A 26,950-nucleotide genomic window follows, 5' to 3' on the forward strand; every position below is an offset into this window, starting at 1 on the left:
GTTTGAAGTTACAATGGCACTGAAAAAGTGCCCCCCAAATCACAGCCGAGCAAGACACCTGCCTGCCCACCCGCCGCGCTCTTCCTCCTGACCGAGGTTTTTATTGTTGTGAGCATTTCTGTTGAGGATTGGCAGCGGGGGTGGGGTGGGGTGGGTGCTTGGTTTTTATTCCCCCCGTCTGCTGGGTGGTTCCAGCAGGTTTTGGTCACTTCACATGACCCTGGGAACTGTGACCGTCATAAATATGAATCAGTTGCCAAGCATCTGAATGTAAATCACAAGACCCTGGAGATGCTGCAACATTCCAGCTGATCGGCGCTTCTTCTGGGCTCAGCAGAAGTGCCAGGATCAGCGCCAAGCTCCAGCCGGAACCTGGCGCTGATCCTGGCGCTTCTGCTGAGCCCTGACAGCCCTGAAGAAGCGCCGATCAGCTGGAAAGCGACACTGATCCTGGTGATTCCGCTGACCCCTGACAGCCCTGCAGCTCCAGCCATCTCTCACTGAGGCTTGTGAGGTGCTGCCACCAGTTCAGCTCATTCCCCTCCCCCGCTACCACTTTTCTAGGATGGTCGCGTACCACCTGCCAGGTGCCAATGTACCACAGGTGGTACCTGTACCACTGGTTGAAAAGCCCTGATCTAGACATTGTATAGGAAGTCCTTCACTTATGACCCTAACTGACAATAATGTTCACAAGTCATGATGGCTGTAAAGTGGGACACTATGTGACTGGACCCATTTTTATGGCCTTTTTGACAGTGGTTGTTAAGCAAATGCGGCAGTTGTAAAGCCAACCCATTGTTTGTCAAAGTTCAGTTTTTGCTGGCAACTGGAAGCAAACACCGGTTTCTGGGGAAAAAAATATTGTAAATCGTGGTCATGTGACTGTAGGGTGCTGCAAATGGCTGTAAATGAGGGCAGGTTGCCAAGTGCCCAAAAAGCAATCTTGTGACCACAAGGGGGAGCAATGTCAGAATTTCAAAATCAGGTCGTAGGTTCTTTTTGGGGGGGAGGGAGGGGGTGTCTGTTGTAACTTCAAATGTTTGCTAAGCAACAAGTTGAGGGCTATCTTATCTCCACAGCCAGTGAACTGCAGATAAAATAGTATCCTCCAATTACATTTGACTAAGGCAGATTGCAAAAGTGTTTCATGAATGGAAAGAGGATCTGAAGTATGGTGTTTTGTTTGTGCCCAGAAAAGGGAAAAGGGAAAGAGAGAATTTGCCTCTCCAAAACAAGGAGGTTTTTTTTTTTTTCCCAGTTTGGAGAACTCCAGACAGATCCTTTATGAGAGAGCTGTGCGTGGTGTTTTCTCCTTCCTGCCCCAAAGGCAGTGAACGAGATCACTAGCTTTCTTCCACCTCCCTTTCTACATAATGTATGATCTACTCCAAAGAAATTAGTACTAACAATACATGGCATTACTAGCTATTAAAACTGATAGGGGCACCACATGTTAAACTGATCATCTCCTCTAGATTTGGGGAAATTGTAGCTGCCCAGATGCTACTGGTCAGATGCTACTGACCAACTTCCAGGTGCTCTCCCAGCATGGTTACTTGGGAAGGATGCGGGAGTTCCAGTTTAATAACCTCGGAGAGGCTACAGGTTGCCTATCCTGGACCTAGCTCTAAGATCTTACTCTTTGGGAGCAAAGAGATTTCCAAAATAGCCAAACTACATCACCCATCACCCCCCCCCCCCTCAGATTGGATTTCAGCTTCCATCATTCCTTCGGGCTGGCAGTCTAATAATAGACTTCTCACAACTTCGTGTGAAAGCAACTGTTCTTGTGGACTTTCAAAGTTTGCTTTGACAAAACAAAGAGTGGTCTTTCCCTCCACACTGCACTGGGTGCCCTTAGTCCGTATCCATTTTCTTTCCAGGATCCAATCTGGGTGGGTCACCGGGACCAGAGGTTTCGTCTTCTGAGCTTTCGGACTCGTGCTGACACAGAGAGGTTCCCTGAGAGGATGGGGGCTCCGGCACGAGTCCGAAAGCTTGGAAGACAACACCTGCGGTCCCAATGACCGACCCAGATTGGATCCTGCAGCGTTATGCCTTCATTTGTGTTTTTCTTCCTTTTCTCCCTCCCTTTCACTGAAGGCCAGTGTATCCAACACACTTGTGCCCTGCAGGTTCCTTCTGAAGAAATAAGATCACTCTGGGGACCTTCCTATTCCAAACATGACACACCTTCACCTAATCCCTCATGATGTGCTCAGGACTGGGATGCGGGACCCTGAATCAGGAACTGCCACCGTCCCCGATGCTGCATGAGGCAAATCTGAGCAGAAGACTTGCCAACCCCCTTTTCTCTGGAAAGTGTCCTCAAGAGAAACACACCCACACACACCAAAAATCTAGGGGAAACATGCTTCTTGGCAGCCAGCGCCTCCCCCAATGTCTGCATCTTATTTCTTCATGCCTTCACACCTATAATCTCTCTCTGATTTAATTAAAGGATTTTCAAAGCAAGACACAGGGACAGGCAGGGCAACTCCTGGGAAGCCAACACAGCTAGACAAAGAGATTCTGCTGCATCTTATACAATGGACCCTTAGCTAAGGAGTGCTTAGTGTATCATCACCTAACAGTATGAAGCAGGAATTGCTGATTTGCACTGCTAAAGTAATCACATTCAGAGAAGCTTTCCCCCTCCTCTCTTCCTGTCAGTAAGTTGTGCCAGTGGGTCCACACACAAAGCGCAAGTGCCCTCTGGTGGTGCAACAGAGTGGTTGTAGCTTGCCATTCTAAAAGAAAAGACTGCAGGTAATCCTCGGCTTACGATCGCAATTGGGACCAGAACTTTAGTTGCTAAGCAATGCGGTTGTTAAATGAGTCATGCTCCATTTTGCAACCTTTTTGTGGTGGGCATTAAGCAAATTTGGTTTTCCCTCATTGACTTTGCTTGACCGAAACCCACCGGGATGATCGCAAACGGCCGTCACGTGAGCCGGGGATGCTGCAACCATCATAAATTTATAAATACATTGTGGCTGCCGAGCAACTGAATTTCGGTCAAGTGACCAAAGGCACAGTGTGAAAGTCACTAAGTGCAAGGACCTCAACTGTAAGTTGCTTTTTTCAGTGTCTTCATAACTCTGAATGGTTGTTAAAAGAATGGTCGTAAGTCAAGGACTACCTGTATTGACAAGGTGAAGGTCTGAGAAAGCAAGTAAAGGTTCAGGCAAGTGTTCAGTAGCTCCAGGTTTGAGGGTAACATCTGTCTGGCGGTCATTCTTGTTAGTAAAGAAAAATACATTCTCTTTCAAATCAAGCTCAATTCCTGATTATATGAATGCATCTGTGCAGTTTTTCTTGACCGCCGAATGGAAGATGGTTGCCTCTATTTTATTCTGGGATGGTTCTTCCACTTCCAAACCTTACCTATAACCTGAGGTTGACTACTGACATCAATTCCAAACACTAACTCCCAAACTGGTGATTTTTTTCAGAGGAGGGGAAGCATAAATACTGTTATGCTCATGGCAGTGGCTTGGAAACATTTACATTTTCTGTAAAAGCTCTATTTTTGTTGTTGTTGTTGGCGGGGGGCGGAGAGTGGGAGATGGGAAGCTTCCTTTAATTTTCTCAAAATATGCCAGGTACTTGGGAGATGCTGAAGGGAAATGTAAATGATGACTCAGCATACTGACGTTCTCCTTAAGTAAAGCACATTTTGGCTCAATGTATGTGTAGCACCCAGCCTTGGGGATTACAAGCCTTGTGTGCAAAGACCCACATACATGCATTTTTCTCTTCTTATTTTTAACCATACCCCAAGTGCAGGATAGGAAGTCAAGGCTGACAGCTGTTGCCACTGAACATCTGCCTGTCCTTCTACTGGGTTTTCTTAATGCCACAGCTGTCCTTCTCCAGCCTCTCTTACCTTCTGATCCCTGCAGCCTCATCGCCTTCGTCTTGTGGAACCCTTTGCTTCAACTGTTTCCGAATATCTTTCCAACGATCCTCCAGCTGCTGCCTGAATGGATCCAGTTCCAAGCGGTCCAGCTGTTCAGAAAAAAAAATTCAGGGATTCTGGGGCTCAAGGCACTGAGATCAAGGCTGGATTAACTGTCACACCATATGCAGTACAGACTCATAGGGACCTGTTAACCTCACTTCAGGAGATTCCATACAGCCACGTGGGTCATTTCTCTTTCCCGATCAACTCATCACATAGCAACAATATTTTTGCTTGCAAGGAATTAACGGTACTGGATACTTGTTTGACATGAGAAGGAAGAGTTTTACGTGCAATGCAGGAGCAAAGTTCAAGCACAGAGTAGAAGGTCTGAAAAAATATACAGTTGAGTTGGAAAAAGAATAAAACAATAATGAGACTCGATCTCCATCCTCATGAGAAAAGGCTGTAATATTTGAAATTACCCAGCCTTGGGAAAAGGGCAGCTGTAAAGAAACATGGCTGAGACATAATCAAGCAGGGCTAACAGAAAATGGAGAAAGAAAGATTTTTCTCATCTTACTCTTTTTCTGCTCTTTGCTTAAGAATTTTCCTTATTCTGAAAGTGAATACATAAAGAGCATGTGTGTACTACAGGTAGTCCTTGACTTACAACAGTACATTTAATGACTGTTCAAACTTACAAAGGCACTGAAAAAAAGTGACATGACCATTTTTCACGTTTACAATTGTTGCATCATCCCCACGGTCACGTGCTCAAAATTCAGACACTTGGCAACTGAGTCATATTTATGACGGTTGCAATGTCCTGGGGTCACGTCCTCACCTTTTGCGATCTTCTGACAAGCAAAGTCAATGGGGAAAGCCAGATTCACTTGACAACTGTGTTGGTAACTGAACAACTGCAGTGACTCACTTAACAACTGTGATAGAAAGACCATAAAATGGGGCAAAACTCACTAACAATTGTCTCAGTGAGCAACAGAAATTTGGGGATCAATTGCAGTCGTAAGTCCAGGGCCACCTGCATCTGAATGCAAAACATTGGGACTAGAAATCACTCAATGAAACTGACTAGATGGAGAATAGAGGTAGTTCTTGGGTTACAACCAAATTTTTAAGTGACCATTCAAAGTTATGATGACGTTGAACAAGGGAGACTTACAACAACTCCTTAGAGTTCCAGACATTGCAGCAAGCTGAGGTCACATGACTGCATTTCCTGCCAGCTTCCCACAAGGAAAGTCAATTGGGAAGCTGGCAGGAAGTCAGAAGTTGCGATCACATATGAGATCCTCACTTAATGAGCCATGTGATCCTTGTTTAACAACAGCAACCAGAATTGCTGCAACTGCTGTGATTAAGTGTCATGGCTACATTTACAACGCCATGCGTAGCAACAGTCCCAGCTCCAATTACCGTTATAATCTAGGACTACTTGTAGACAGAAGGTAACTCTTCACACAGAACATAATTAACCAATGGAATTCATGACCATTAACTTCTTCTCATTGAGACCACTAGCATATATTTTGCACATGTTAGGAAGAACAGGGAAAGGAAATAAAGCAAAGTATTCCATTCCTTTTTTGCATGTAGGACAGGTTACCACAAGGCCGGCGGCTTAAGGCAGAGATTCTGATTTTTATTTCAACATTGCCAAGCCGGTGGAACGGAAGACGGTTGTAGAACATCTTTAAATCTCTCTTCAGGGACTGGGCAGTGGAAACAACAGTGATGTCAAAAAGCCCACAGGCAAATATAAGAGGTCTGGAAGCTAATGTAGGCATTAGGTCTTGGCAATCACTATTCCCTAATAGAGGACAGGCCAGCAATAGATCCTGGGCTGTAGAATCTGGCATTTGGGGAAAATGAAGCACTTATGGAGTGGGCTAAAATCAAAAGCAGGAAGACTTCAAACACATTCAGCAAACAGAAAGGGGGACATCTGCTGTTCTGCTGGCACCCTGTTCTTTGTGTGGCAATACAAATCTGGTGCTGTTCTCTCTGTAGGCTTGGTTCTTTAAAGAACACTCCCTCGGCATGGGGATAAAGCAATTTAACATGGATTTCTTTTCCTATCATAAAAGTCAGCAGGCAGCCATTGCCATGTATATTTTATATGCTTGAGGACTTATGCATGATTTAAAAGGGGAAAAGGCGATGAATGAATAACCAAAAGCAAAGACGTTTCGCAAATATAGAAAAGTACAGGAAGATATAATGAATGCTGTTGGTATAAAATGCCTTTAAGTAGTCTATTTTTACTTTTCTCTTATTTCCTATTTTTAATAACATTGCCTAACTCCAAACACAATAGCATAATTGATATGCGTATATCCATTTGATGACCAGGACATGGAATATTAGCTCAGAAGCAGTTATCTGGGCTTCTATTTAGAGCCTGCGCACAAACATAAAAGTGTCAGCCTAAGCCTTTGTGCCTGTGATCAGCAAAGGGTTATGGGAAGGATTTATCTAATAAGTTAAATAGGCTTTCTTGAACTGGGAGAATCTTTAATTAAAGTTCTGCTATTATCTGCTCTTTTCTTGTGATCATATATGGGAAGCTGATTCCTTCACATCAGTTATGTCAGATCTTTAAATTTATCAAATCTGGATCTCATTCCTTTTCTTACTTTTCTGCTGTGTCAATGATGGACTTCTGATCCTTTTCAGGAAAACTTTCTTAGGAGTGGACCATATATATTTCTTCCTTGAGGCTTGTTTACATAAAACTGTGAACAAGTTAACTGTTGGGCTTTGTCTGGGTTCTTAGTTTGATTTGCATAAATGGAGATTTATCATTGGTATGATTCTTCACCCCATATTCAAGTAATGCTTTCACTGCTACACATGCTGAAGCTTGTCTCGTTTATTTTAAGAAAAGAATGCAGCACTGTCCACAAGAAGACACCTAGACTGACATTAAACATCACTACACCATAGTTTAGCTAGGTATAAAGGCTAGGTTCATAGACTCATAAACCATAAAACATTACTACAATGAAGTCTTTGCATAATATATTAAGTTAGAACCAAAGAAACCAGTTTATGTATCAGTATGATAAGCCAAGCCAACCCCAGACTGCTAAAATGCATTTGGTTAATACTGACATTATGTTGTGTTAGAACTGTATTTACCTAACAGAGACATTCAAATGCTTTGTTATTCACTATTCATATTGTTCATTGGCCGATAATCCTATATTGTTGCTATATGCTCATTTGCCACTATAGGTATAGCATTTGAATGAAAACTAGCTAGTTAATAGGGAATGGAGATTAGAAATGTAAGAGTATTCCTCTCTCCAACGGTCTTGTCATTTTTCAAGTCTTAAGGAGGTTCCATCTCCACAAAGAACCAGTTCTTTTGTAAGAACAAGTCAACTTGAAATGAAATGGAGATCACGCACAATTGTGGGTGGTGGGTGAAGTAGTCCATTTGGCTTGTGTAAAATGAAACACAGCTGTGGGAGACAGGTGAGCATGTATAGGTGCTGTGGCTCCCATCAAAATATTCTACAAAACTGAGAAAACTGCTTTATACTAAAATGTGCATAATTCAGTCTTGGTACGCAGGTTAGGCTAGAGATTTTGTGAATGAACTGCCTCTTCTACCACTTAATGAAATCCAAACAGAGCTTCTAGAATTGGTCTCGGACTTGTTCAGAGTCCCACGGGCTTACAATGCTGAGGGAGCCCAATATCCATTTGGGAACCAGTTTGTCTTGAGCAGCTGAGGAGATTGTTCCAATCAGTCAACATATGATGGAGGTCACATTCTCAGTTTGATCTGTTCTGATGGAGATATGCCATGATTGGGAAGATTCCAAATCCCACTGTCATGAAGGACAATCATTTGGTTAGGGCTGGATTAGTGGCTACATCTTGATTCTGTAAAGTAGATCTATTGGCATAATCTGAAAAGGCTACTAGATTTCAAGAAGCTTTGGAAGGGTTTGTAGTTGATCTCACCAGTGGTTCTGTTGATGCCAGTTTGTATTTGAAATAAAGTATTTCCTTATCATCAAAATGTCTCCTAAATTCATTTTCCAACTTGCTTCAGAGATGGCCCCATGATATTGGGAGGGGGGGGGGAGGAGGGCAGACTGAAATGGCCAGACAGTCTTTTACAGTGTAGATGGAGAAAGACTCAACATGTATCCAATAAGGTGTAGACTAAATCCTGTTTGAACACATGTCAACACATTTTTTCTGCATGCGTTGCATCTGCAAGCTTATGAACAATTAAAAGCAATTATTAAATTGTTTTGAATTATGAGGGGACTGATTCTTACCATACAGTCTTCCTCCCAGAGTTATGTTAGAGAGCCTTGTGCTGCTGTTAACTTTTTTATAGATAATATCTTTCACTTTGGGGCCAGTCCATCTGCCTCTTCTGATGCAGCACTAATTATGGAACTTTCTAGTATTTTCTATAGCTTGTGACACCTAAGGATATGGGCAGGCTACTGGGAATGGCATGTTCCATCATCTGATTTCTAGATTCCTGTGCGTCCTGACTGGTAATTTCTACCTGAAAAGTTACTATAAACACTTTAGTTAGCATCATAATGCATCTCTGTGGTAGCCAGGATGCTCCTTTGTTGAAAAGAGACAATTATTACTCCACTTTTAAAGTAGTTTGCATTGGATCACTTGTAGGCCAGTTTTTAGCTTTCCATGGTTGGTAACATAAGAAGATGGTGACTTCTTAGCTGCAAGCAAACCCAGGGATAGATTTTCTTTAAACTGTTTTAAATTGGCCTCCAAGTAGATTGTGTGTGAGATTGCCTTGTTTCTGTAGATCAGTGGTTCTCAACCTTTCTAATGCCGCGACCCCATAATACAGTTCCCCATGTTTTGGTGACCCCCAACCACTTATACATCACCGGGTGCCAGGGGCGTGGCCAAAGAAAAGGGGAAAAAAATGGCGGACAGCCTTGTTTGGTGACCCCCGTGAAATGGTCGTTCGACCCCAAATGGGGTCCCGACCCACAGGTTGAGAACCACTGCTGTAGATGGATGGAATATGAATCTGTTGATTCTCTTTGCCCTCCCAGCAGCTTCTGATATCATCAGTAACGGTATTCTTCTAGATCATCTGAGAAATAAGGAAATAGGAACTATTGCGATCCTGTTGGTAGATTTCAGATTATGTCACCTAGAAACAGTTGCTCGACATGAGTGTCTCTCAGGACTCCATTCCGCCTACAGTGCTCTTCTGTATCAACATGAATTTGCCAGGGGAGATAAACAGGAAATTTGGAGCCGGGTGTTACAACTATATTGATGATGACCTTTTTCTCTGTAACATCTTCAGGCAATAGTCTGGCTTCCCTGTGTCCATGCCTGTAGTTAATGGCTGGATAATGGATAATAATAAACTGCAACTGGATCCAGTGTTACGGTTTCAGAGAGGTAGTTGTTCTAAGCTCCTAAGAAAAAGAGGTATGGAATTTGCAGTTGCCTCTGATGCAACTCTCTCTTTAGTTTTCTAGACTGAGGCAATGGCCAATACAGTAGCACCTTTCATTAGCTTTGGCTGATGTACCAATTTTGGTTGATACACCAAATTCATCCTTAAAATGATGCGTATTAATAACATTCAGGTTTGACCCCTGTGACATACTCTATGTGAGGCTGCTTTTGTATCTATCCTAGAAACGTCAACTGGTTCAGAACTCACCAATCAAACCTCTCGGGAAGAACTCAAAAGAACCACATTATATCTGAGTTAAAGACATTGTGCTGCCTACCTATTTGCCCTTGGGTAAAGCGTGAAGGGATATTATCTTATTATCTGTAAACCGGTATATGATTCAGTTCCAGCCTCTCTGAGGAAACACCTCTACAAGATTCCCCAGCCCCATCCACACCTAGAGATTATTTTGGAAGTTCATCTACAATTGCTGCAGCTTAGGTCAAGTCTTCTCTCTAGCCCCTCCATTCTCTGGAACACATTCCCTGTTGGGTTATGGGACCTAACAGCTTTGCTTTCTTTCAAAAAACGTTCTAAATAAACCGTGTAAATTGTTTTTAATTGTTATTGCTAGTTTTTCCTACTATCTTGAATTTTAATGTCTATGTTACGTCTTGCTATAAACTACCAAGGGGCCTTGGTAGTTTGCAGTACAATAAGTTTAATTAATTAATACATGAATAATAAATACATGGTTGATTTGTTTCTATATAGTTTTTCCTTAGTGTTCATACCACAAGGGGTTCTTAATTCTTTTATTTTTTTTCTAGATTGTGATTTTATTAAATTTTTGCTCCTGTGCTTTGCATTTCTTTATATTACTTATTTACTCTGGGATCGTTATTTTCTGCAAGAGAGCCTTCTCCTACAAGCAAGTAAAGGCTGACAGAATTAGTTCCAGAAACATTCCACACAAAGAGGCATGGAAAAGAGTAGAGGAATTGTTCCTATAAAGCTATTCTTTTTAGTTTAATGTTCCTGCCTTTCTACTATCCAAGCTCCAGGTAGTTTATGGTAGAAACATTTTCAATGAAGCCTCATAAATAGTAATAAAATTAACACTTTCTTCTTATTATTTTTGTAGAAACAGGACCAGCAATAGGAGCCGAAGAAAGAAAGAAAAAATAACGATGCAAATGAAGCAAAAGACAGGAAAATAATGGTCTTGATTTGTTGCCTATACAATAAAAGCACAGGCACTGAGGACATCTCCCTGCAGAGGCTTCTTTGCCACCAGAGAAAAAGGATCTATTTCCCCCCTTTCTTGTCATAGCTTATACAGCAAGAGTAGCTGAATAATTGGAGAGAACAAGAGAGCTCATAATTTTCATCTCAGTCTGTTTACAACCTCTTTCAGTCTCCTACTCTCTAGAGGCAGTGGAGCCAAATCCTCGAATTGCCAGCCAGAGATGTTAATTCCCAGTGCATCTGGGAAATACTGGGGAAGAGGCATGTGTGTTAGTGTTCATTAGATCAAAAACAGAATTTTCACTGCGTCCAGAAACAAGCTAGAAATCAGAATGCATACATAATGTGCTTCAGGTCCACGTGGCTGTTAAGGAAAACACAAGCTATGTATTCTACCATCCATCCATGTTCCTGGCCAAGGAGAAAAGGATCAACATTTCTGTAAGGAGCTTAGCAGTCTCACTGCAATCACAATATGGACCACTAGCACAAGTAGTTTTCCTGCTGACGGGATTGCAAATGGCTAAGAAGGGTGCATCTTGCTTACCTTGGAGTCCATTTCAATCAAGAGTTTGTCAAGCATTTTCTGCCAGTCTTGTTCTTGCCCCACCATCTTATTTAGCAGTTCCTGCATCATCTTATGTAGCTGTTCTGTGGTGGCATCAAACTGGCTGCGACTGACCTTTGCTGCAAGAGCAGTCTTATCTGCTTTCTGAAAATGAAGAAAAAAAGGACAGAGATAGATCTTTGGTCTCATTGATATCTGAGGATCTCTCCCTCCTCTGCCCTCAAAAGCCACAAATTACACAAAAGTCCAAAATAGCACTAGTCCCACTTAACCCAAGCTCAAAGGATGGTAAATACAAGTAGTCCGCCTTTAATAACCACTCATTCAAGAATCATTCAAAGTTATGGATAGTGCTGGATGAGAGGTGGTTACAGCTAGGCTCTCCCAGCAACCCCATGGACAGGTGAACACAATCTGGATACTTGGCAGCCAGCTCACACTTATGACAGTTACAGCATGATTTGTGATCTTCCCTGCCAGCTTCCCATAAGCAAAGTCAATGGGGACGCCAGCAGAGAAGGTCACAGGGTGCTTGGGCAAATCTTCCTCACTTGGACACCTTTCCTGCTCCTTGCTGCACCCACACACCTCCCCAGCCACTCATACCCCCTTGTATATCCTCTCCCACCCAGCAGTAGTCACTCCAGCTCTGATGTATCTGTGCTGCACCTCTTTGGCCACCCGTGCACCCCTCCCACCCAGCAGCCACACCAAGCCCGCTATGCTCATGCTTCTCCTCCCCACTATTCGCATGCCTTTGTGCATCTCTACTCAGCCACAGCCATCCCAAGCTCTGCCATGTTCATGTCACGCCACCCCATTAGCGTATCCTCACACACCCTCTCTCACCCAGCAGCAATCACCCCAAGCCCCACTGCACTTGTGCTGCACCTCCTTGGCTCTTTCTTTCTAACCCTAACCCTAACCTGCCTGCCAGCCTGCTTGCAAGCCATCTAAAACTTGCAGCCTCCTGCCGGCTTCCCCACTGACTTTGGTTATTGGAAGCCGGAAGAAAGTTGTGAGGAGATGCTTGCTTAATGATTCACAATCCTTGCTTAACAGCGGCAATTGGGACTTCAGGGATTACCATCACTAAATGGTGCAGTCACACAACACTGCACTATACATCCGCATCACTTAGGAAGGGAAATACCAGTCCCAGTTGCCCTCCTAACTCAAGGACTACCAGTATCAGGATGGCCATTCAAAACAGAGTGGAAGCTTGCTATTCCTGACTGCCCCACAGGCTCCATTTGTACATAAAACTTTCTCAGGAGTATCTATTCATGATTCCCCAAGTATGCTTATATCCATCGTATGTCAGTAAGTCAAACTGCTTACCACGTGGATTTCCATCTCTAGGGAATCCTTATCAACTTTTTCATTTTCCAGTTTCTCCAGTGATTTGTACAATGCCTTTAGAGAACAGAAAGCAAAGCGAAGGGACATTGTTATCAAAACAAAAACTCCAGTTCCTGTAAGTTTATCATCATCACCGCTATCTTTATAAACAATCCATAAGCAGATCTTCCCTATTTCCATTGGCCTGGATGTTGCCTATATTTTACCACATAAAAGAGATAGTAATATCCCATGGTTGATGTAAGGGACACATCAGGAAGTGGGCTTGCCATTTCCTTCTTCCAGGATGTTTTTTCGACTTGCTAGTCTTGTCTTTTAGTTTGTGCTACCCCGCTCCCCACCCACCCACATACAGCAAGAGTCTAGTTGTTTATTCAACCCCTCCTCCCCAAACAGTTCCTTGGAAAGCACCCCATTGCACTGGTCCAGATTCTGAATTCAGCACGGCAAGAGTTACTGGGCAACACAAAGTCCAGGAAAGCAGTCCACAAGTTGAATGGGAGCACAAGCACACAAGGCACATTGCTCCAGCAACGCTCAAGTCCTTAGGATAGGATTAAATAGGCAACACCAGTTCAGCCCTTCATGAGGTGAGGTTGCCTCCTCACAAGTAGCTGACTGGTGTTGTGCCTGTCTCCTCTCTGCTCTATATGTCCTTGAATCAGAAGGTGTGGACCCTTCCTCCTCCTGATTGCTAATTGGTGGCAGCTGATCCCAGTCCTCACCCGGAGCCTCCTGGCCAACTTACTACAGCAGTGTTTCTCAATCTTGACAATTTTAAGGCATGTGGACTTCAACTCCCAGAATTCTACAGCCAGCATTGCTGGCTGTGGAATTCTGGGAGTTGAAGTCCACATGCCTTAAAATTGTCAAGGTTGAGAAACACTGTGCTACAGTGTGGCTCACCTCACTCAGCCTCAGTCTGTCATTCTTCTGATCGACCCAGCTGAGGCTGCTCCATCAGGCCAGCATTCTCTAAGCCCCGATCCTGACCAATATTCGGCTCCGTGCTTTTCTTTGTCGACTCAAACTCACCCTCCTCCTCTGAACTTGCGGCCGGAGTGGGGTCCAGGGGCAGATCCATAACATAGTTTTAAAATCTCCTAGTGGTTCTCTGTTCAAGTAGTAAGCAGGTTCTACTTTTCTCAAGATGGAGCCAAAATGGTTTTAGGATGCCCCAACAGTTTATTTCTTTCATATCCTATTAGTGGTTATAGTGTGTACTAATTTTAAAAAGACTATGTTTAACCAGTAATATCACTGAAGCAAACAAAATTCATGTGATTCTGATGTCATCAGGTCATGACCCTTACTGGGTATGACATATTTAATCTAATCCCATGAAAAAGAGGGGGAAAAAAAGCTGCTAGTCAAGCCTAAAGTGAATGATTAACTTAACCTTAGCTCTAATCCTATACGGATTCAAATCAAAACTACCTTCTATTATGTTGTGTCTAATACTATTAAACAAGATATTCTCTCTGTCCTTCTGTCCTCTCAGTCATGAAATAATTTCACTGAACCATTTCACTCACAGATTTAAGCAGATCAATCCATTAAGTTGGTACTGACATGGGTTATCTGTTATTGCTGGTAGCAAAGCAACATCAGTATTTGTCCTGGCAGTTTTATCTGTGGCATTTGATACTTTTTATCACAAAAGTTTAATAAATTACTTTGACTTGACTGGACCTGAATTGAGCACTTACAGTCTTATATTTCCCATCACATTTTTTTTGTTATTTCTGTCTTGGTTTTCTATCCTTTCCTTTATCACAGAGTGTCCCTCAGAGTGTGGTCCTACGTCCAATTTTGTTCATTTCTGATACTTTGTTTTCATTTTTTCTTTACAGTTTAGCTAACCTATCTCTGCTGATGACATCCAAGTGTATTCCTTAACCCTCGTCTTGGTGTTGACACTCTAAGAGCCTGAAATATCCAACTGGATATTTTCTCACCGATCTAAATTAAATTTGGACAAGGCTGAGCTTACTGTTTTTTTTACCCTGACCATCCTTTCTTCTGCCTTTCACTTTTTAAGATTGCTGGTACTGATATCTCTGATGGCATAAGATCTGGATTTCTTAGTGATGTTTCATCAATACAATGACAAAATCTTGTCAGTTTCACCTTAGGAGTATCCAGAATTCCATCCATTTTTTTTTTTTTTAAGTATTTGCATCATGCCTTGGTGGTGTCTCATTTGAATAACTGCAACAGCTTTTTGGCTGATCTTCCCGAATCTACTCTCTGCCCTTTGGTTCAGGTCCAGAATAATGCAGCCCATGTGGTCCTGGTCACCCTTATTTCTTCCTTCCACCAATATTTACATTGGCTTGGTCTTCAGAAGCATTAAAAGTTTAAACAGCTGGTGCTGATCTTCCAGGCTGTGTGTATAGGAACACCTACTTATTTGAACAACTTGGTAACAATTCTTGCTTCTGTGTGCTTAGTTCAATTGTGCAATCAGGGGCACTAAGTTTTCCCTCAAGTCAGAGGAGTTGACTCACATCTAGCTCTTACTCTTTGGATTTGACTGCCCCTTAAATTATGTTTGGCTTTCAGTCTCCTCAGATTTAAAATGCTTCTATTCTTTCAGTGTCAATACTCAGTACTGATTTTAATTATAGTAGCCTTGGGATTAGATGTTTTAATAAACGTTGTATTTTGATTTTAGTTTATACCATGTTGTAACTTTCACTGTCTACTTATACTGCACCTAGGTATACTATATGCCTTTAAGTACTAGCCACATATATATAAGAATCTTACTTTTCTGCAACAAAAACAAAGCTATAAAGAGACAACTTCATGCCTTAATATTTACATCTATTTATATACTATTAAAACTCTCATTCCCATGATCTTTAACTGGGTGAAACAGTGCATCATAGGGCAACAATTTTTGAACCAAGATACCTCAAATGGGCTAATTTACAGAATGAGTTAAATCTGTGGCTCATGATTCCCATGAATTGAAATTTGACAAATTCTTATAAAACATTTCCTGACATAAAACATAAAACAGCGTGTGACATACTACAAAATTTCATAGAACATTTCCTTTCCTGATGTTTGACTATGTTATATAGTGCAACATGGATTATTTTCAAAGCATTTTGAATGTATCCCAACTTTTCCAGTGAAGGCAGTACATTAGTTCTGTCGTTGTTGAAGGCATTGAGGAATATGGTAAGGAAATGTTTCTGAAAGGATGACCCAATGGGTCACAGGTTGTCTAGAATACAACTGAAACTCTCATGTCTGATTGTTTATAAACTTCAATTGGGCAAAATTATATGTCTGAGGCAACAGTTTTTGAATCATTGTATCTTAAATGGGCTAAATTAAAAAAATGCATCCAAAATCCAGAACCCATGATTCCCATGGGACTGAAATTTGGCAAATGTGTAGTCACTTCAGTGCTCGCATACTGCTATGCATCCACGGTCAACTGTGGTCACGTGATCATCCTTTCCAACGTTGTCTAACAGCTTCCTACAAGGAAAGTTAACTGCTTGTGGTTACAGGTTGTTCTTGACTTACAATAGTTCAATGGTGACCATTCAGTGTGACTTATGAACATTTTTCACACTTACGACCATTGCAATATCCCCATGGTCAGGTGATCAAAATTCAGACTTTTGGCAATTGACTCATATTTATGATACTTGCAAAGTCCCGGGGTCAAGTGATCACCTTTTGTGATCTTCTGACAAGCAAGGTCAAGGGGAAAATCCAACTCATTTAAAAACTGTGTTACTAACTTAATAACTGCAGTGATTCACTTAAAAAAGTGTGGCAAGAAAAGTTGTAAAATGGGGCAAAATTCACTGAACAAATGCCTCATTTAGCAACAGAAATTTTGGGCTCAATTGTGGTCATAAACCAAGGATTACTTACATTCAATATCTTTGTTTAAGTAAGGAAATATCTCTGAAACAATAGGCCATGGGTTATCCAGTATTCCTTCTTTCTGGGCCATTCTGGCTAATAGCTACTTTAAGCCTCATTATGCAATCTTCAGCAAGGACAACAATCCTGATCAAAAACAGAACTGATATCCACTGCATTCAGAACAATCTCCAAGACCTTCTTCCCATTTTTTGATCCCACCTGCTAACTTTGACACAAAGTTACGTACACTGATCTCTTTCTGTTTCTGGTGATGATCTTCAACCAGAGTGCCAGTAGTGGCATTCAGCTTCTCACAGTCTTCTTGGACTTGCAGGATAGTACTCTGGATTTGGTTGAGCACCTCTTCTTCCTGATTGGAACAAGCATGAATGCCAAAGTCAACAAGAAAAAAGTGACGGTCTTATTAACATTCTTGTTCTCTTTTTCAAAGTTCAAGCTGCTGCCTTTGGACAACCTGGAGTAAATAATGAAAGGTCGATCCATCTCTTCATGACAAATAGGAAATCCTGCAAAGAAAGTCTGCTCCAAAAGTTGGCAGGAGGATATTTTATTTGAATGTAATAAAATAAATTCCAGATATATGTGAAATAATATAAATGTATCTTTATTATATAACAGGCACATCTAGGTTGTGGCCCCAGTTTATTATTATTCATGATGGTCAGCTGTTATATACATTCTGATTTCCCATTAAAAGGTTGGAAGAAACAAAATGAGAACATCCTTGACATAGTAATGGAAGATGGATTCATATCTAGGACATTGACATGTTCTTTGGGTGTTCTTCTCACAACTTTTAGGCTTAGATTCATATGTGACAACTTAAAAATCAGATTAGTCGAAACTGAGGGAAACTCCATTGTTAAATGCTCTGCCAACATCCAAGTTCAAGAAGCACATGATACTAAAAGTAATTATGTCAGACTGGGGTCCCTGCATTCAACCTTCAAAGCCCTCTTGGAAGAGTATCTAAGAATAAGAGAGTAAAATAAAAGTTCACAAAAAAATCAAACCAAACCAAGCCCCCATGACCTTGGAAATTGGCCAGTTGAATAGACGTGTCTGTACACAGTTCTAAAAGACCGAAACTCTTTTAGAACAAAACCAGAAATCTTGCATAAGATTGAACTGTGTGCCATAATTGCTGCCATAATTTCTTCAGCTATTTTAAATTAAAGATAAAATAGCAGACAAATCAATGGAACAAAAGCAAAGCAACGCATAACAGGCTTACTAATGGAGTGTTGTAGGAGATAAGCTGCAATTCCGAATATCAACAATCTTACTGAACTTCATGATGTAACACAAGGTTTATGATAAGGTTTAAGATAAGCCTGGCCAAGGACATTGGGACTGCATGAAGCAAAGTTTGAATTATTAAAAAAAAATGAAATTGTGTAAAAGTGTTAAGTTTAATCAGGAATGAAACAATATACTTGAATCCTAGAAATGACTCTTAGAAAGCAGTTTTGGGAAGTTGGGAACCTGCTAGTTTCATGGCTAAAATACTAAAACCTCCTGAAACAGGAAGACAATCATTAAGCAGGGTATGATATTTATAGTTCCTCTTTCAAAACTATCAAAAGTAATTTCTATATTAAAAGTATTCCAGTTGTGCTGTTATCGTGAAATATGAAGTATGTTAAAACAGATCTGCTTCCATTTCCCCACACAAGATCTATGGCAAAAATGGTGCCTTCCTACATCATCGGTCTCTACATCCAATCAACCAGTGGAATGGCTTGTCTTCAGAAGTTGTGGTTGCTCCATCACTAGAGGCTCTCAAAAAGAGACTGGACAACCAAATGGTATAAGGTCTCTTGCATGACCAGGGGATTGGATTAGAAGACCTCCAAAGTCCCTTCCAACTCTATTATTCTACTGGTATGTTCTATGTTCCTGAGCAACTCTATTAGAAAACATGCGATGTGTTGAACTTGTGACTGCTTAAAAAATCCTCAAAGGGAGAAAGTACTTAGAAAGCCTCACTAATACTGCCATAGCTGAGATTAAGAAATTGTTGTTTAAAAAAGATAGCATAGCATGATGTATGGACCAAGTCAGTAAAGAATATGACCTGAAAGGTGAATGAATCTGCAAAGCATTTCTCTCCCCACTAGCAAGCAGGCAGCCACTATCGTTGGGGTAAAAGGTTGCGATAAAGCTCAGAGGCAAAAACTATGTTCTGCACACAAAAGCTCCCACATTCAGTTCCTGGCTTCTCCAGGAACAGCTGGCAAATACCTATATCTGACACTCTTAGAAAACACTACCAGGCAATACTGAGCTAGACAGATCATCCACACCTCCACAGTTCCAATAAATTAGGCCTCCCTATCCAAACTGTGGCTCAAAGCACATCCATTGTTGTCCATCTTGGAGAGGATTACCATGGCCTTAGCTATTTATTTATTAAATTTCCACACCACCCATCTCACCTGAGTTTGCAGTTTACAAAGCTATCCAGTTGAAAACTGAAAAGAAGTGCAGACTGAGCCATCTTCTTTCTGGCCTTACCTGGCGTTGCCTGGGTTTCTTCGTCTTGCTTTCTGCCTGCCTCAACATGAAGTTGTTGACTGAGTCCTGCAGCTGCTCGTAGCGCTTGAACAACTGGCTAACCTTCTCACTGACATCTAAGCTGCAGGCTGCGCACGTGCTTTGGACTTGAGCTGCACCAGACTCTGGGATGGGTGGCATGCTCATGGACAGCAAGGTTGACGAGGAGGACATCATGTTCTCTATGACAGATCTAAGCTTGTCTAACTGTGAGCAAGTGAGAAAAGCAGGGGTTTGGTTTCTTGAAAAGGAAATCTTGGTTTTCATCTCTAACATATAGTGGCAGAAACCAGCTGTTTTAATTTGTTGGACTGAATCAGTTTTCCTCAGCTTTGTAAGCTTATTTTAGAGGGAGTTCCAACACTGTTAGTTCCAGGACACTAGACTGGAGGATACCATATATCAGTGATGGCAAACCTTTTAGAGATCGAGTGCCCAAACTGCAACCCAAAACCCACATGCATCGTTGGATGCCGGGTCAGTGTGGCCCATTGGCTGGGTGTGGCCAATTGGGGTGTATGGCCCATTGGGTGGGCGTGGCTGCGATGGTAATGGCAGACTGGGTAGGACTAAAAAGTTCAATCAATCAATTCCAACTTTGCAAGATCTTTTTTTTTCCCATGAGAAGTTGAAATTGATTGATTGAACCTTTTTTTTTTTTTTTTGCACACAGCAGCAGAGGCCTATAACGAAAAGGTTTTATAAAACCCAGCTGAAGGCCTAGGACTGGGGTGATGGCGCATGTGCCCACAGAGAGGGCTTTGAGTGCTGCCTCTAGCACCCGTGCCATAGGTTCGCTACCACTGCCATATATGGATCTGGATTGGCCCGTTAAGGCAAAGCTGAGATAAACCTAAAAATACATAAAGCTAGAATAACCTTGTAATGGTAGAATTTGGCTTCATTATAATAATGTTAAATACATCAATAATCATTTAAATAGTTTCTAGAACTTCCCTGAAACTAAATCCCAACTCCAAAAGGCAGCTTCCACTGATATTAGCAAGAGTTTCCCACACATATTTTGTCCATGGGAATAATAGAGAATAATTGAAAGAGCTTTGGGAAGTGATTTACGACTTAGTGCAAGGAAGAAAAAGTCTGCTCCTGCTGAAAATCCCACCCCTCTTCCACTGCAACAATGTGGAACCTGAGCAAAAAGAGTTTTGAGGGCAGCTAGATAGACCTCCCAGTGGGCAAGCTTTGACTCTGTTTAATGGGAGTTCTCCCATAGGCATCTGCAGCTAGCCACGATTACATTCAAAATGATGAAACATGTTATTATGGTGTTATAAAGGAAACAAATTTTCCACTATATTAATGGGAAAAATGGGGGTTGCCCATCAGATTGATCTGAACACCTAAAGGATAGCCTCAAAATGGCACTCTCCAGATAGGCTGGACAACAATCTCCACTTCCCTTGAAGGCTAAGGATAATAGGAGTCATAGCCTACATCAGTGGTTCTCAACCTGTGGTCCGTGGACCCCTGAGGGGCTGCAATGTCATCACAGGGGATCCACAAAGGCTTGAAGAAATGTTGTGTTTAGTGGTCTGTGGCCACAAAAAAGTATTTAAAGGGGGTCCATGGTAAAGAAAAGGTTGGGAACCATTGGTTTACACCATTTTGAGAGTGCTAAATTGGAGGCACTTGCTATAACAAATCAATATGTTTTGCCAAGTAGCCAGGAACAAAAGGCTTGGCTTCTTCTTCTTCTTGATATGCAGAAATTAGCAAATGAAGCATTTAATGGGGGCTAAAGATTATCCTCCTGCTAATAGCTGCAGATAAAAAGCTCATTCAAGGAATAACTCCATGGGTATGGTTCTAAATCAAGAAATAAAGGCTCTGCAAGGCAACAAAGGGCAGATTAGATGGGAAGGAACAACCAGAACACTCTATAGCCAGGTGTTTCTTTCTGAAGCAGAAAGAGGCAAGGACCCATATAATAAACTTTGTTTTCTGCATGATTGTAATCCTGTAAACTTAAATGCCAGCCCAGAGATTAAAGGAGGGAAAGCTGTGCCAATTTCTTTAATTATAGAAATAAAATTGCCCCTTTGCTGAGCCCTCCCACAACTTGCCTATTTCCACCAGATGTCCTTTTCAACTTCTTGATAGTACAAGTTACAAACTCATGACTGGGAGGACTCCAGATTCCAGAAGCTGATTCTGACCCACATCTCTCAATACAAGAAAGTTAAAAGCTACCCACAATGTAATGAGGCTTTGGGCATGTTGAAGACAAGCTGAAAAAAAGTAAATCTAGTGAGCTAATCACCAGGAAGGCATCGTTATTCCTGTACCTTGTTACTACTAGTTCATTGTTAATTGCAAGACGAATGCAGAGCTGAAAATCATTGCTCCTGAAATAGAGGCAGCTTTGCTTTATTCAGATCTTATTTAGAATTGCTTGAACCTGTGCCATCCATTCGTTTTCCATTGGAAAACCATCTCTGCAAACCCCATCAAATTAGGAAAAATTCCAGGGGCTGTTCAAGGTCAAAAGAAATTAGGGGTCTCATTCTTGCTGGCCAGGAATAAACAGCACTGTGATGCTTTTTTCAAACTTTGTAGTTACTTCTAGACATTTCAGACACTTAACAACCCAAAGAAAACTTGATTTAAATTTCTGAGTATGGCCAAGAAGTACATATAAGTCAATTACTATGCTAGGTATTCAGGAAGCCAGTAATTCTGAAAACTGACCATGGTGCCTACATAAAGGTAAAGCGAGAGATGAAACATCAAACTTGGTAAAGTCTTGGTTTTCAAATCTTGGATTGGCTCTCAAGCCTGATTTTTTGTGTGATCCTTCATCTCCTGCTTATATTTCAAGCTTCTCACTGTGAATGTGTGGACAACATTGTGAGTTTTGTCCACACTCCTGACTCATTTATTAGCTTGCAAGTTCAACATTCTGGTCACTAGCTATAGAAACAACATCAACCAATTCAACACATTTCATAACAAAGGATTTGTCCATAATACATAGGAATAAATATAAATTCTAGAAAGGACACAGCAGTCTTACACACACACACACACACACACACACACACACACATACACACACACAGTGCTTTTCCCAGTTACTTGGGTTCTTTGTTGTTGTTGCTGTTTAGATTAGCTAAAGACATTCTGATCTCAACACATTCTGAGTTCATTTGCTGACCTGCTCCTGGAGGTAATAGGCATTGTCCGTCATTGATTGCTCCAATGTGGCTTTCCCCGTATCTTGTTTCTGTCTCAGCTCCTTTAGCTCTTTCTCTATATCCTGCACTGTTGCTCTGAATTACAAAACCAACAAAAAAGAAGTGTCACTCAGCAAATAAAACAATTTTTTTGGAGCATATGACATATATATGTCTACTTTGTCCACCATAGAAACTAATATATGGTTTCAAATATAATCCTGAAGCAAGGGTAGATCAGCAAATTTGCCTTGTTTGTTCCCTTCTCTTGAATTTTCCTGCAAATAGGATGGAGGTGTCCTTAAGTGTTTAATGATGTCACCTGGAAATGCAAAATGCTTCAAACATTTCTGCTTTCTATAAAACTGCAAGGGCAAATGAGTAGGACAGATCATCTGCAGGTGATAAACTGGATTAAATACCTACACAGGCTTTGAGCCAGAAACCCTTCTTGATTTTTTTTAAAGTCTTTTGCTTCTACAACTATATCACAGGAATCAATTCCCCATAGCAAAACACCCCAATACTGTGATAAGCACCTGGCCACAAGAGCCATGTGGTATGAGCCGATCACCACAATTCTTTCCATTTGGGGGCCAAAAGAGAGGGAGTTATTACTCATGCCCTAACTCAGGGGTAGGCAAGCTTGGCTCTTTTATGACTTATGGACTTCAACTCCCAGAATTCCTGAGTGATAGCAGATGCTATGTAACCAGATCTTTATGCTGAATCTCCTTGGTAAAATGCACGATTTTTAATAAAAGCATTTTTGTCATGTACCTGCATATATGCCACCCAGTGAAGTCAAAATTACATAATGACATGTCACTTTTTTGCTCAGTTACATGTTGCTCTGATAATGGAAGTAAGCAACATCCATAAATTTCATAATCTAGGTTTGGGGCTTCAGTTCAGGAAAGGTATCAACCAAGGAAACCAGCTACTTGCTATAACTAGAAGAAAAACTCCCTTGCTGATCTCAGCTAACTCCCAGACATGACACCACTTCCCCTCTCCCCAACAAATAACTTTTCATTTTTTTCAGGTGGAAGCCCTTACAAAATGTGTCTTTAAATGAGAAAGAGCTCAGTTAGAATGGTTAGTTTCTCATAACAGAATAGACCAGTGTGCTTGTCTGTCGTTAACATCTATCAACCAAACCAACTACAGTTTATTCAGTAGGCCATGGTTATTTATTTATTAGATTTACGTACCACTGTTATTTTGTAGAAATAAAATAAAGTTTCCTCCTACTATTTTTCCTCATCACCCAGTTAGTTTCCATGCCTAAGCAGGGACTAGAACTCCTGATCTTCCATTTTCTAATACAACACTTTAATCGGAAAACCCATTTGTGTAGTGGTTAAACAAATTACAATGAAGCACAGGCCAGTAACATATTTAAATGCATTTTCACATTCTGCAAGCTACACTAACAGTTTTGTTATATTGCTATATTTAGTCTATTTTCAAATATGAGCAATGCTGAATGCTTATAATGAAGGATGGCATGGAAATGTTTAAAATGCTGCTTTGATATCATCAATCGATTATGCTAAAATTACATTACAAAATCTTTGCTTATGCATCACCTTCCTGTAAGGCATCTGCAGAGAATGTGTCAAAAAAATCATAATAGTAATTGTGCCTATACAACCAAAACTCTTGGTGGAGAATCAATTGAGTGATCGCCATTTTGATTATTTTGACCCCGTGGGTACCTTAGCAACCAGCATCATGAGGTATTGACCAAGGGTTTTAGTTTGGCTGTTTTTGAAAAGGCAACTGAATGGAAGACCATATCCAATATCTTTCTGAGGAAAAATTATAGATTTTTTTTAAAAAAATCATCAATATATGTTTTCTAATGAATGCAATTGAAATCTCTGCTAGACAGGGCTTTTCTGTTTATATCTGTCAGAAAAGCCATAGCAAAAACAATGACATTTGCAAAAAATGAGCAGTCAAAGAAATTTGACATCAGAATATTTGGTAATTGAGAGAGCCAGATGGTATAGTGGTTTACAGGTTAGAAGCCAGGAGACTCTTAGTTCTAGTCCTGCCTGAAACACAAAGCTAGCTGAGTGATCTTGGGCCAGTCACTCTCTCTCAGCCCTAGGAAAGAGGCAATGGCAAACCACTTCTGAAATCTTGCCAAGAAAACTTCAAGGATTTGTCCAGAGTCAAGACTAACGCAAAGCATCTCTGCCCCAAATTGGCAACAAAGCATCAAATTAAGTTTGTGCATTTTACTTTAAAAAGTCATTCATTTCCTTGAAAATAATAATTAGGTTGAGGTTTGCCATGTACCTTTGTAACCTTTTAATACTTTCTTACACAGTTTTTCAGAATAAAGATCTCTTTTCCTTTTCTTCCTATAGCAAGCAGAACATGCACACGATAGATTGTCTGCCATTTACTATATTTAGCAAGATCTTAAGAATATCAGTGAAATAAACATGCTTGGCCCACCAGCAATATCATCTCTTCTAGTGCTTTCTAGTCTTTTACCTGAGATAACCTATTTGCAAGGTGATCTGACTAGCTCCCTCTATTTTCTCTGCCTCTTCTCCCGGCGATTCTCCTTCAATTGCATTCTGAATCCTCCTCAACTAGAATCACAATTGGAGGGAAAAGTAATGTTTAGAAGTCAGGTTTGCCACAAACAACTCAAATTACAAAACTCCTGTATAGAATAAAACATCCTGCGGGAGAAAAGGGGCAGCACAGATCTTTGTTGCAGCAAAGAAGTCTTGAGGTAGATAAATGGATGAGACCCCCCATAGACTCTGTTTGCCTATGTAGAAATAAATGAAATATTATAAATACCTGGGGTTGGGCAAAGCTTTGGATTTGATCTGAAAGAGATGCTTTCAGATCCCAGCATCTGTCTATGATTTATTAAAGGAGCTGTACACGATTGCTGGATTGTGAGTGCAGTTTCTCTGTAGCAGCAACAGCATGAACCTGGAAGAATCACATAGCTCCTTTAATAAATTTCTGACTGATGCTGTGTTCATGCTCAATTGCATTCCAAAATACTACCAAAGCACAGCACAGCTCCAAAGACTGCAGCTGTTCTACAGTCTGACAGCCTATAGATATATTGGATTATAATTCTTACAACTGCTAGCCAAAAAGGGAAGTTATTCCTAGCCATCTGGCAGCATATCCAATGAGTAAAGGATGATGGTAACCTGTTCTAGAATGGCCTATAGTTCAAATAAATGCAAAATGCCTAACTACAAATTAGAACCACATGCTTCCAACTGTGCTAGACAGAAGATACAACGTTTACATAAAAGTAGTTTTTTGCAGCTCCTCAAAGTTTGAAACCAATCTGCAATCATCTGCAAACACAAGAGTCAGCCCTTATTCATTCTCTTTTCCTTGAGGTGACTGACCGACCAGAAGAAATGCATAATCCCATTCCATAATCCAATCAATGTCCATCCCAGCCCTTGAAGTATTGCCTTCATTTTACACAAAAAGAAAATAAACTGCTAGCATTTCTTCCCCGGAGTGGGAACAAGATGCTGAAACTCTATAATAGATATTATGATCAGCTTATTTATTTAAGTCTAGGAAGTGGAATCAGGCAAAAATCTCTTGCCAAAGGGACAATGGATTATCTGCAGAGGTTCAATGGAAAATGCCAGAGTTGCTGTGATATCTAATAAATCTATAATGGTAATTGAGAATGACCTTGGGAGACAGGAGGAAGAGCTATGGCCTAAACCGGGGGGGGGGGCAGTTGCATCATGCAGAGGCCGCACTCACCCCACCTCCGGCAATGCAAAAAAAGTTGCAATACATCACAACACATCATGTGACGCTGCAAGTTTGACACCCGTGGCCTAAACAATGGTCTGATAAACAAAATTTGAGACCGAAATAGGAGGGGTGGCGAAAGCATTTCAGAAGGGACTTCCTCAGTTTTTGAAAGAGTACAGTGAAGGAAGGGAGGGGTACTTTCAAGGCTTAGAAAATTCTGTTAATACAACCTTACAAGTAAGGCAGAATTAATAATTATAGCCATGCTTCATATCTGGATTATCTTGGAATGCTAACAAATTCAGGCAGTTAAAAGCAAAGAAGAATTGACTCAGCTCTCCAAAACAGACAACATAAACAGATCAATCAGGTTTTAGAATGATTATTCTCAAAAAATTTCATTAGGAATAAAATTGAATCTTTATATAGCCCAATGGAAAATCAGAGAGTGGAAAATTGGACATGGCAAGCCCAGCTGCTGTCTGTCCTCACAGCCCTACTCTTGATGCACAACAAGGGCAACGGCAGAAGCCAGAAAAGGAAGGCGAAAATCAGATCTGTTGCTAGAAGACAACCTATGTAGGAGATTCCAGCTTCAGTTTTTGGCATCTCCAGGCAGAGCTGGTAAAACTGAGAGTTGCTGCCAAAGTGGAGCAGACAATATTAAACTAGGTGAATTTATGATCTTGCTCAATATAAGGTCTTATTAAAAACACGTAGTCACTTAACATGCAATTTCTACCAGGCCAATATTTCTGTCTCAATCTGCCCAGACTGAAATGCTGTTTGAGCATTGCAAACTTGGAAGAAACTGTCCGGTACAAGATTAATAATGAAAAAGGCTCATTTTTAAAAGAAGGAACTGTAATCAAAAGCAGCATCGGGCTGCATAGAATGACAACACATTACAGGGCACACATAGGAACTGCAAAGGGGGTAGGATATCTTCCACAAAATGCCTGCCTCCACAGAAACAA

At 41.0% G+C, this 26,950-nt stretch overlaps 1 protein-coding gene across 8 annotated transcripts in view; it reads right to left on the reverse strand.

The window, feature by feature from the left end:
- QRICH2 (glutamine rich 2) overlaps positions 1-26,950 on the reverse strand; it is a 73,629-nt gene that overhangs the window by 18,106 nt on the left and 28,573 nt on the right. For 7 of the 8 annotated variants that reach the window (XM_039327923.1, XM_039327925.1, XM_039327922.1 and 4 more), the window contains 7 exons: positions 24,711-24,811; positions 22,181-22,295; positions 18,967-19,212; positions 16,676-16,798; positions 12,511-12,585; positions 11,149-11,313; positions 3,893-4,014 (listed from right to left, as the gene is read on the reverse strand). In XM_039327923.1, coding sequence (XP_039183857.1) covers positions 3,893-4,014; positions 11,149-11,313; positions 12,511-12,585; positions 16,676-16,798; positions 18,967-19,212; positions 22,181-22,295; positions 24,711-24,811 — 947 coding nt within the window. The remainder of the gene's footprint in view (positions 1-3,892; positions 4,015-11,148; positions 11,314-12,510; positions 12,586-16,675; positions 16,799-18,966; positions 19,213-22,180; positions 22,296-24,710; positions 24,812-26,950) is intronic. The other variant, XM_039327924.1, reaches the window with a different exon arrangement.

Source organism: Crotalus tigris, unplaced genomic scaffold, assembly GCF_016545835.1.
Source record: "Crotalus tigris isolate CLP2741 ecotype Arizona unplaced genomic scaffold, ASM1654583v1 scf7180000024370.6872682, whole genome shotgun sequence".
NCBI lineage: Eukaryota > Metazoa > Chordata > Lepidosauria > Squamata > Viperidae > Crotalus > Crotalus tigris.